We start from the raw sequence: 12687 nt of genomic DNA, 5'->3' as shown, positions 1-12687 counted from the left end.
CAAAACTAATTTCCTTTGACATTAAAACATATGAAGGAGAAGACGGTGTCTTGAACAGGCGTACATACACATGATTGTCGCTGTGCTTTCTTTATCAAACTAATATGTGATGAATTATCAAAAGAAGATTTGTTGATCGGGAACAATGTCAGAAAATGTATTATGCTTGTGATTCCAATGATCTGCTCTACAGCCCCGGGGGACTCGGTGGTATAGTGGTAACACACTAAGCGGTCAATTCAGAGGTCCGGGGTTCAATTACCGATCTAAGCACTGGATCATTTTGAGGTTTCCCACTCAACTCAGACCAGCACTGGCTTCTCCCAAAGAACAGAGGCTTCACGAGTATTGGAGCTATACAGAACCCGAATATCTATTGAAAAGAGCTAAGCTGAGTTGGCTGGGTATGCCTGTTTCTTAAATTTCTCTACGTGTTCTGGAGGAATTCAATTCGCTCTGCCCCACTTTCTGATAGCTCTGCACTAGCAAAAGATACCTTTCACGCCACAGAGTGGCTACGTTGTATGTTTGAATGGCTGTATGTAAAACAAATTTGTTTAACGTGTTAATCATGAAAAAAGTATATAAGTTATATATAAAGCTTGGCATAAAATATGAAATATACCTTTTTGTCAAATGAATCAATTTTCATAAGGTCCCCTCCCATCGACTGACAATAATTTCTTCCACCTTGCCAGGTGTCTCTGTGTTTTCCAGCCATAAATCCGTAACAGAATTTCCCTGCCCTAATCCAGGGACCACAGCCAATATTATCAGTTGGTGAATCTACATGAGAAGCATTCATAAAAAGTCATCGGGGAAAAAAGAAATAACTATATCAAAGGACATCTGTGTTAGCTTGAAGCACACCATTAACTCTGAATGACTTGTAGGGCAATAGAACTACTGCCCGAGTTCAGAAAGAAAATCACATTTTTAAATACATTAAGTGAAATACTTGACATCAGAAACCAATTTTTCATATTTCTTTCTTCAAGTTTTGAATTTAGCTCAGCAAAATTTAATGTCGAGCATTAAACCAGTAATTAGCACACACTATGGAAGTCATATAATAACCATTGTAATACATATAATTTTCACATTATCAGTATTTATATATTGTTCTCGGGCTGTTTTCTACGATCCATTTGTAAAATCCAAAACTTATTGCGCGGTAGCAGTGCGTTAGCAATAAAGTTTTTAAACAATGATCAGCCGTATAATGTGTCTTGGAAGGATTACGTGGAACTTATTTGGCTTAGTTAAAAATTAGTTTGTTGGGAGTAAACTTTTATATGTTGATATATTTATTGTACTAATAAGTTACGAACTTATGAACATATTTTCTTAAAAGAAACAATAATTCTCTTTCGGATAACTATTCATAAAATTGTTCTACATACAATAATACTGCGGTTTATAGCAGATGAAGTTTGCATTAGATGAACAGTCTCTGTCGCTGAATTTTCCAGTCATCCTCAACACACCACAGTTTTCTATTCCAGCCACGTTATCCGGCTCCTTCTGCCATTGTCTGCAAATTAAATCATATCAATGTATGCTCTTATATCATGGCGTCTATTTATGTCATCATATTGTGTAGTGAAGCTGAATACAAAATCCCAGATCTAGTTTCTGTTATAATGGCCCAATTATTATATACCTCCACGTTCTTGCATTTCGTTTTGTTTTCAAACGAAACCTTCAACATTGAGTGTAGTTCATCTGTGCGCTATTTACAGAAATTTGTCAGGTCATGCATATTAAACGAAAGTAATCCGGAAAGATGCAATACAAAAGATACAGTGTTGATTTTTTTCAGCCATCTTGTATTTCGTTGGGAAATACATGCCGTATGTTTTACTGATTTGTTTAGGTATATAACAAAAAGTTATATTCGTTTGTTTAGAAGATCTTTTCACAATGACACGACTTACAGCATATGATGATTCTTTCTCGCTTTGATGGAGGATCAGGACGAAGCTGTTCGAAACTTTAACCGGTTGCTGTTCGAAACTTTAAACGGCTGATAAAGTAAGCTACGGTTGAATTTTGATTCAACATATGTTTTGATTTTACTATAAAACTATTAAATTTAAATGTTTTTGCGCAATAGCAAACTCACACCGAGTCTGCTATCATTTTGCTTGCTTACATTCTATGTTTCCAAATGATCTTCATGCAGATTTTTTTATTCATAATTTTAACCCATATATTTATTTTTTCTATTAGTAAGTCTTCTTAAACGTTGAAATATAACCCTGCGACTAGAGTTTTTGGCAAATTCAGTAATATTCACTTTCAGTAACAGTCTGTACAGATTGTATCAGCATGCAATAGATTTTGTTTATAAATATTCAATGCTACTCGAAACTGTACAGATATTTAATTTTGAAACATATTTGAAATATGAGGCACATACTTGATGGACGGATCAAATGAAAAAGGAATCTTATGAATAACTCGAAAATGTTATAAAAAGATACTGTTAAAAGAGACAACCAGGTAGAATATCAAACAAAATGTTGAACAGGAGCAAAGCTAACACAGTGTTGGCTGGTAGAGTCACTGGACCTATGCTCGCCCAGGCACATGCTCGCCCACTTTTTATTTTGATGCCAGATTGTGTAATAAAGATGCAAACTTTTATCACATGTGTTTTTTTTTTTGTACCCATTGTGTCCCACTTTCTGTCCTCACTTTTGATGAGTTTCCGGTTCCGGTCAAGGTCGATAGCAGACGAAAATAAAAGTGAAAGTGAAACCAAAAGTGAAAGTGGCCAAAAAGAAACAGGACTTAAAATAAATATTTTCAAAAACACTGGTTAAAAGCTGTTGCAAAACTAAAGGTTACACATAGTATGAACTTTTTATGCTGTTTATTTTCAAACTATCAGACCAAATAATGATTTTATATCAGCAAATATTCGTCGACTCCGGGCTGTCAAAATTGTTTTCGAAATGCTGCTTCCAGGGCAAAAACAATTACAGACAATTTTACCGTCATCTTTCACATCTAGTTTATTTAAATGTAATTAAAAATATGTTGTTGATGCAATTTTGTGATTCGTCTGCATCCTACCTATAAATTCTAGGCAAGAATGCTGCATCATTAGTTTTTACAGTAAATACGTTTTGATAACTTCTGTTGTATAACTATCATGCTTTTTGTGGATATGTTTTTGAGAATACTGATAGATTAGACTAAATGTTTATCATGTCATTTAATACATAAATGGTTTTCTTTTAAAAATATACCACTAGGCGAGCATGGGTCCTGTCCACCTGGAAAAACGATGAAAACAGTATAGTGGTGTTATGCCCGATTTTCAAAGTCCCGGATGTAAGTGTTTACTATAAATTGGGTCATCTTAATGGGGCAATGCCTGGGTAGAACTAACGAGGCAAAGAAGTTTATATATAGTATTACAATAAAAATATTGCAATTTTAATGCCTTTTCTGGGCGAGGACTGGTCCAGTCAGTCTATTACCTCCGATGGAAATAACTTACGCAAGGGTTTTATCCACGCTTTTACCAGTGTACCATGCCCAGGAACCAGCAGCATTTTGACTAAGACCAATCCAGTGAACTTTTGTCGTTTGCGACAGGTAGGGTATTTCTCCAATAAGAAAATTCTGAGCATTAAAAAAGAGCAATATCTTTATTTTGAAGACGGTATTTTTAACATACATGGGATGATCAGCCATCGATGAAATAAAATTACTCTGACTTTTATTTTCAGTCATCTGTCAGCTTATAAGTAAATCAAGGCTAACATGGAGTAATGTAATAAGTTAGCACTGCACGTTTTTACGAATTATACTGTGAAAGTTGTCAAAAATCACTCTAAATGTGTAATAACAACTTCTAATAAACCACAAATAACGTCGATGGAGAAACTATTTTATTAAATGTTTAACCAAATTTTGAAGACATTAACGTTTTCATTGAATGTTAATCAAATGCACCAACCACATCATTTTGATCATCAATATCAAACATTTTAGGGTTCTGTGCACCATTACCCATGCCCTCGCATAAAGCCTTTGCTTGGTCCCATGTCTTCAGAGCTGACGGGTCAGATGTATTGCCCACATAGTAACAGGAAGATCCATCGCCACCTTGTAACCATCCGAGAACGCAGCCGCCATCTGTCAAAAACATGTTGCTTGAAGAAGTAACAATTACAATGTTCAGAAAAAAAAGTGAGATTTGTGAGATTAAAATTCCATAAGGCTTTTAATTTTATGTTAGAAACAGATTATTGCAAGCAGCTACCCAGATAGATATTATGCATACTTCCATGGTTAGAAAATCACTACTTTCAATATTAATTATGAACTTACCCAGTTAGAGCAATAAAGTGAGGTTATAAACAATGGATTTAATAATGTTAATCAGTATTCAAATCTTTGGCAAATTATGAGAAAACAATTATCGAAAAAAGGATTTAACAAGAAATAGACATATTTTATGCTGGTAACAAAACAATGTGGCTGCCACGTTATAAACATAGGCATTATGAGCCTTTAATAATTGAAAATATATAAGTAAATCGATGTATGTTCGTGAGAACAATTTACTTCAAGTCGTCCGTAACCACTTCTAAACCAAGTGTAGCCAGTTACATGAAGACTTAATAATCTTTGAACTGATCCATGAAGTTTTCAACGTTTGAGAAGTAGACCTATTAGTACTTGAAAACACCTACCAAGTTCTGAAACCAGTGCTTTTAAAGGGTTTTAGTATGATATGTGTGGACAGTGATTCAATCCTTCTCCTATTTAGATGTGAACTAACGTTAGCAGTTTTTCGCTGCGCTACTATACAACAACACCATTAAAAACTGTAGTTGAAACCAAGCTAACGTAAAAAAAACTTTTATGACTTACCAGGAGAATGATAATGACAAATGTATCCTTCTTTAGCTTTACAATTCAAATCTGCCAATTTGCCTTGTATGTTGACAGCACCGCATTTAGACTGGCCATCATTTGCAGGGGACTGGTTCCATTGACTAAAATGTATAATCATATATGCGTGGATTTGGTAGCATGTACCTGTCTGTATGGCTGTAAAATGACAAAAATATAACTGCGTCTGTAGACAGGAGATAAGTCATTAGAAAGTAACTTAAATCATTATTGTAAAACTGTGAAAGGTAAGGCCATACCAAATTGATTAATAGTTCTTTGGAAAATTTTCCAAAAAAAAAAAATGGGAGCGAGCGGGCGAAATTTTATTTATTTATTTTTTTTTCTCAATTTTGATTTTTTCAGAGGCGGGTAGCTTTTACATGGAGCGAGCGGGTATTTTTTTTTGCAGTTATGATTATACATGAAGTTAACATTTCTTTAAGAATAACACAGAATTTAAACATTTAAAGTGTGAATAAGACAGTAGATAGCTTTTCTGTATCTTTTTAAAGACTCCATGAATGGTTTTGCAAATAAATTCTTGCTAAAACTCGCTGAATCACTTTGTTTTTATTTTGTATTTATAATTACTGAGGGATTTTTAATTTTGATTGTTCTACATTAATCTGAAGGCGTGCCCATTTAACGGCAGAGGATGAGGAATATTTAAGACAAAACAGGCACCCAAGTGGAATAAAATATCTTCTGAAACCCAGTTAGATGGCTTCGACACATGAGCAACTTTGTGCCCCTAGTGAAACTCCAAACGGTAGAGGTGAGGGGAAAGTAATAAATCACTTGACCAATGAGACCAAACGGAGTTGGGCACACAAATGCTTCGACATTGCTCGAATCCATTGGAATAATTTCTTAACAGATAAGCTTAGCTTAAGTTTTTGTGGTAGAGGTTCATTTCAGTCAAAAATGATAACAGATGGACAAAAAATGATCCCAGTATGGCCACTCTTTAAAAGTGTTATTTGTTGTGCTTTGATTGACCAAGAAATTTTGAGTTGGGAAGGTCTGTTTTTTCAGATTCTTTCTTTCAATCAATTCACAGCCAATTAATATACAAACAGGGAAAATTGGGGTTACAATACGACAGAAATTATTTTTTATATCGACACAACTTATTTGAAAAGCTAAACATTTTTTAAAAACGAATATATGCATTTTGATAGAATATCTGACTGCCGTACTAAAGAAGTTACGTTCAAAACGATTTGGGCCCGAGACAATTAATGTGATGGATCAGTCAGGATCTTTGAACAAACTTTTTTTTCAAGAAAGCACTGGCTTTGGCTCTAGATCTAAAATATTTAACTAAACACACTGATAACAAATGGTTTGAAAACTTTATCTGAACAATATTTCTATGTTTAATCCAAATATTTTCAATTTGAATCCCCGTGGCCGTGCACGTCTTACAAGTCGGGCTTTGTTCTTTTCACTGTATAATTTGAACAATCGTAGAACGTGCCTACTTCATCACCTACCGGCACATCGAAGGCCATGTGTGGCACTAGAACAGACACTTCAGATTTAAAACAAATTATGAACAACACCATAATTCCTGATTTTTTGAGTTTGTGTCATCAGCTACATGTATTACGAACGCATGGATTCCGATCAATATCACTTTGACGCATTAAAACAGCGATAAAACCTGTTTACCGTTATCATTCAGGACCGCGTAATCAGAAAAAAAATATTTTTTTCGGCGATTTTTATGTACGTGCTGGCGGGTGAATTTTTTTTTTCTTTTTCTCGGGAATGAAATCATTGATGCGGTAGTCCCGACGAACGACAAATCAATTTGGTATGGCCTAAATGTTTCTATGATTATAAAGAAAATGAACTAAATGATGTTTTTGGTAAATCTAGAATGCCGTCAACATACATATTACTGTAGGTACGGATATATCTAACTCACCGTCAAATACTTAATCACGAGTGAGGTATTTGAACTATTGTGTCAAATATCCCCTACCGTGTCCAAACCCGCTGAAGCTTACTAGGTGTACTTTTGGCTACATAAACGAGATAAACTGGACTAGATCATAAGCGCAAGGTAAACTAGACTAGGTTATAAATGTATGATATTAATCATATACCCTATTTTAAACACGTTTATCGAATAAAAATATTCTTACACAAGGGACATGTTGGCATATTCAGACATCCCCCATTTCCAGACTCCTGTACCAAACCTGTTTGCTTTAACTTTAGGTATATCATTGAGATCTGTCCAGTAACCACTGCTTGGGTATTTCTTCAACGTCTGCAGGAGCCATGTCTGAAACAAGTTTTTGGGAAAGAATGGTACCTTTAAGTAATGAGGTTACCTTTCTAAACCGTTGAATACGAATCGGTAATACGCCGCGTGTATAATTTTATCTTTCCGCAATCGAATAACCTCATCAAACTATTCCAATTTGTTAAGGCATGGTTCTGCTGTATATTATTTCTTAATAACAACGGCAAATGGACGTACTACAGTAAGATAGAGCAGTTTAAAATGAAGCTTTATAAAATGATTTCGTAAGCGTAGGGTATTATAACATAAACTTACCAGTTGATCTTGTGATGTTATACGCACTAAGGAGGAATCCTGGTAGTTACACTCCTGGGCAGCAGCGGACCGTGAAATACTCTTTAAGGTGTTTATCATATAACAGTTATTATTGTAGGGTATCCAACCATCGTCACAGCCAGTCGTGCTGTCACTGTACGCTGGCCTAGCTGCAACTATATACAAGAAAACTCTTTTATTCGCCGTAGAGTGTGATTCTGATCTATATGTTACTGACGTTAAAGCCCACGGGCCAATATCTCTCCTAGTATGCCAATATCGCCTTAAGGCACACTAGCCCTGTTTTATAACCTTCTTATTGCATATGTTTCACTCTACTATTAAAGTGCAACCGAGATTTATTGTTGAACAGCGTCACTGAATATTAATGGAATGCGCGGGAACGTCAACGTGGTCTGATGACGTTGACGTCATTTCCTTTCAAATATTTGTTATCAATTCATGCCTTAAAGGTCCAGTTTTATTCAACCATAGCGAAATTATGTTAATTTACCATGCTTTATTTTGTACTACAGATGTTAGTTTGTATATACTTGACATCCTGGAAGTATAAAATCTAGATGTTTTGTGCAGCCAGAAGTGTGACTGACATAACAAGAAGTGTGCCAGATATCGAGTTACAGGGCTGTGAGTTGAACGCACATGTGAGCAGGCCTTATCCTATCAGCAAACCAGGATCATCGAACCAAGAATTTAAAACTTTGAGGACAGATATATGATACAATTATCAAAATCTTGTCGGGTTGTTTACCCATTCTGTCTTCAAACAAATTGCATATATTTTAAACGATTGATGCTTTATAACCGTTAAATACCTAAAATTCTAACATGGCTGGATTTGATTGCAAATTAAACAAAGAAAAAGTCCAGACTCTGTATATTTTGCAATAAATAACGGTTGACGCGCGTACCGGTAAGACATACTTATGACATCAATTATGACGTCAAATTGCTGCATGACGTGTGGTTCATTACTCCAAGTTAACGAAGTAAAAGTCATTATAATGCTGGCCAAAAATCGAACAGTGGAATCACAAACATTCACAAAATATGTATATAGTTCGTTCTTTTGCAATTTGGCGACTTATATTTTTGTAATGTCACGAACAATGTGTCATGACATGTGCACATTTAACTTAGACTGCTCACACGATTTGTACGGAAGCATAGCCGACAAATGATACTGTGAAATTCAGGTGACCAATCTAGGACCATCATAACTCTCTTATAAATTGAAAAACATATCTCGAGTGTTCGACACATTATCTCGAGAGAATGACATTTTGTGACGGCAGCACGACAACTCCAGAGCATGACATATAATTTCGAGCGCACGACATCATATTTCGATCGCTCGAGATAATTCATTTAAAAACTAAGCGTGTTTTAACAATAGCACTGTACATTTATGTAGGTGTCATACAACTAAAATATATCACTTATAAATAGATAGATACCGTAAAAACCCCCACACAATGCTAAATATAAAAATGATCTTCTATCACAGTCATTGGCTAAACTAGCCCAGCCCAGCCAAGTCTGATTCATTTCAGTAAAAGCTGCTACAAGATATATTTTTGCAATAGGAAAATCTGTGATATATGCGACGTAAAATTGCTGTAGTAAACAAATGATTTCCTATTAAGTGGTCATTGGTTTCATTTCATTGGAATTTTACAGTTAATGTCATTAGGGAACTAACTAGCTTTAATGGTAGAGGAAGATCCAATGTGCCGCTCCGTGCATTTTTCAGGCACGAGTGGGCACCTTGATATATTTTTACTTTTAAGTTTCTTCAAATTGTCTCAAAGTATCATACCATCATCCCCCGGGCGGAATTATCCCTCTCACTCATTCATACCCATTGTCACACATTAACACCCCCTCCCACCTCAAACTCACACGATATCAACCTGTATTTATTTGGTGGAAACTTCAAAAGCTGTTAAACTCATACGGGCGATCAAAGATTATCACGGCTCTCTTGTTTCAATGTGTACCTGCAATTTGTATAAAGATTGTATAACATTTACATGTTAAGTCTGCTGCTCTCGAAAAAGTAAACAAGAATGTATAAGCATGACTTCCGTCGGGCTTCAGGCTAACACGACATTTCTTTACAATAGAAGATTCATGTTAATAAATGTCTTAGTAGGCAGTGCGACATTTAGTGCTAGTGTTGCGACATATCACAGTTGACAAATTCTTGCGACATTTAGCGTGAAATATGCGACATATAAAAAAGGCAGATGATTTTGCGACATTTAACGATGGTGCGACATTTAACGGTGCCACACTCGTTCTTTCGCGGAATGATATTGCGCTCCTAAAGTCACGCAATATTTACGCTGCAGAACTCATGCATATTGCTCGGTACACATCTAATTTTTATTACATACGCATCTACATCTAAAATTATTGTATAAATGATACAAATTTGTTAATAAGCCTGGGTGAAATTGAAAATATCGTACGTAAAGAACTTTTAAACGCGACGACATGCATAAAACTGACGTCACAAATGACTTCACACACCCGATATGATATGAACTTTGAACGTTAATATGGAAAAATATTGGCGTTTCTACAGAGGCATGGAGGGGACATCGGATTTTTCTTATTTTAATTTATGTCGTGGCCCCAATATATAACTAAGAAAAAAACGAAAAACAAAAAATGTTATCACGTTGCCACGAGATATAACTAAGAAATAAACAAACATTCTAACACGATCCGATTCATTTTCCTATTATTATAATTAACAAAGACGGCTGAAAACAGTGAATTATTATACAACAATTCACTGTTCTGACGTCACAATCATTACGTCATGGCGTCAAACGGCATAGCGGCGCGCTGCAAAAGAATTGATTGAACACGGGCAAATATTTAATGAATGCTGCCAAGGATGTACTTTAAAGTCGCTGGTAACGTGTTAGAATCGAAATAATATATTTCATTTAGTGATTTGAACCAACCCGAAGGCAAACAAGGGAAAAATCATTTCTAATGATTGAAAGTGACAAATACATAACGGGTGAAAATGAGACGGAAGTGTAGTGTATTAAGGTAGTAGAGGTGTAATAGAGTACCTCCTTTTTGAAGAGTATTCAATTCCTAACATAAACCCACTTTTACTGCAATTCTCAGGGGGCGTAGGTTCAAGCCCTACTGGGACCAATTTTTTTTTTCTCTTATTTTCCATTTTTTCTGGTAAGTTTTTACTTCTTTCAAGACTTATGATTGATTTATTGTACAAAAATGGAAAAAAAAGTAATTTGATAAGCGATTTCTTGCTGTTCAAATTGAATTTACTACTTAAACAGAAGGGGTAGAGTTACACATCTTTAAAAATACTGAGTTACATGTGGTAAAAGTTCTCTATTTTGCTTTCACTCTTTAGATTACATATTGTGGAAGAAATTTAGGTAGGTTTTACGTCTGTCCCAAGGTCATTTTTGAATGAAGTAAGCAAAATTCAAAACAGAAACACAGGATTCGACCTTATTTTTTCTATGTTGAAGTTAGAATTCTGTATCATTAAGTCCGTGTACTTGAGGAACCCTAGATAAAATGATATTCATATTTTTAATTTGTGTTTTATAATTGTTTACCAATAGTTTGATGATTCTTTTATTAAAATTAATGGTAAAATGAGTTCTTTGCGAACGTTTTGTAAAGTGGTCATCACTTTGAAATTTGTCTTTACTTGAGCTAGAGGAGATACCATAAGTTATACAAAATTTTGAAAAAAGGGCATGGTAAATATTGTTAAAAAATTGCAAAGCAGTGCGAAACATGGTCATCTTTAAGAATATACCAAGCAAATGCCATTTTGTAAACATTGTTATTACACCTCTACTACCTTAAGGAGTGTAGAAAGTCTTTCTACGTAAATAATTATTTTCTTATAGAATTTTGGAAGAAATACAGAACGCGTTGTCAAAACACTTTCTAATTCTCCTAATGACTAAAATAAGTCACTTTTTAAATCCAACTAGCGCTGGCTTTGTCACTCCTTCATTAATGGAAAAGGACGTGATTTTTTAAAACGTATAAATAAAAAGGTGGGATTGAAAAGATAAAATGTACTTACAGATGGTAAAAGTAGTCAGAAATATATCTAAATATTTCGCCATTTTTGATTCATGTAAAAGTCACAATCATATTTATACACTAGATAAACCTAAACTATGTACTAGCCGCTGAATCTTTATCTGCAAAATTTTATTGATAATATCGTATCTCTCTGGTAACATGTGACAAAATGATTATTTATGACCCCTATGGGAGAAAGCAAGACATGAGATACTGTTGTGATTAATGGTCATATAAGGTCATATAAATGACCTTGTTTCTTTGTTGATAAAGTAAGATACGATTTATAAATTGCAGAATTACAAAATTATCAAAACAATATAGGCAAAAGATCAAATAGTCAAAATCTAACAAAGAGTGGCGGTTTCTTTAGAAATGGCATAACAACATAACAAAATAACGTTGACTAGAAATACAAAATGTAATGCATGTAAAAGTGTAAAATTATCAAAAAACAGTAGCTAATACTAGTTGTAAAAAGATAAAAAAAAATCAGAATCTATATAGTTTCGGTTTCTTTAGCAATTGCATAACAGAATTAAAGGTGACTAGAAATACAAAATGTATGAAAGTATAAGTATATGAAACATTATCAGATGAAAGTGTTCCAGATTAACGACATAAGACACATGCGATTTCCTGATAAATGGTGCGAAGTATATTATTACTTGACTAGAAGTATAAAAGATGTATGAAAATCACGGAGTAGTAGATAAAGAGGGTACAAACTTGCAATTCGGATATAATCACCTTAAAACAATACATTAAATGGGAATAGCGACGTATTCAAAGTGTGGTGTAGGGGATGGAGGTGGGAAAGTCGAATTGTTTCCTTTGTTTACTGAGCGCCCACGCGAAAATAGTCTGATACATTAATCTGTCTTAGCGAATAATATGAGTAGTAACCGGTTAAAGGGGTGAGTAAGTAGGAGCTGGTGCAAGTGCAGAGGAGTCGGTGCTAGGTGCTAATAAGCCTATTGTGAGACGTGTTATAAGCCTATTATTATTATCATCCCTAATAAGCCTATTGTGAGACGCGTTATAAGCCTATTGTTATTATCATTCCTGTTATTGCGGAG

General features: G+C 34.7%; 1 protein-coding gene across 1 annotated transcript in view; it reads right to left on the bottom strand.

Moving 5' to 3' along the window:
* Nucleotides 1-11756, bottom strand: part of LOC123546456 (macrophage mannose receptor 1-like) — a 79350-nt gene extending 67594 nt beyond the window's left edge. Inside the window, exons 1-8 of the mRNA XM_053550398.1 lie at nucleotides 11607-11756; nucleotides 7490-7665; nucleotides 7071-7213; nucleotides 4894-5018; nucleotides 3974-4152; nucleotides 3512-3636; nucleotides 1404-1534; nucleotides 626-786 (exon numbers count right to left, since the gene is read on the bottom strand). Coding sequence (XP_053406373.1) covers nucleotides 626-786; nucleotides 1404-1534; nucleotides 3512-3636; nucleotides 3974-4152; nucleotides 4894-5018; nucleotides 7071-7213; nucleotides 7490-7665; nucleotides 11607-11649 — 1083 coding nt within the window. The 5' untranslated portion in view covers nucleotides 11650-11756. The remainder of the gene's footprint in view (nucleotides 1-625; nucleotides 787-1403; nucleotides 1535-3511; nucleotides 3637-3973; nucleotides 4153-4893; nucleotides 5019-7070; nucleotides 7214-7489; nucleotides 7666-11606) is intronic.
* Nucleotides 11757-12687: the final 931 nt, after the last annotated feature.

The sequence above is a fragment of the Mercenaria mercenaria genome, chromosome 9 (genome assembly GCF_021730395.1).
Source record: "Mercenaria mercenaria strain notata chromosome 9, MADL_Memer_1, whole genome shotgun sequence".
Lineage (NCBI taxonomy): Eukaryota > Metazoa > Mollusca > Bivalvia > Venerida > Veneridae > Mercenaria > Mercenaria mercenaria.
The sequence above is the reverse complement of the archived record's forward strand: the minus strand, read 5'-3'. Positions and strand labels throughout refer to the sequence as shown.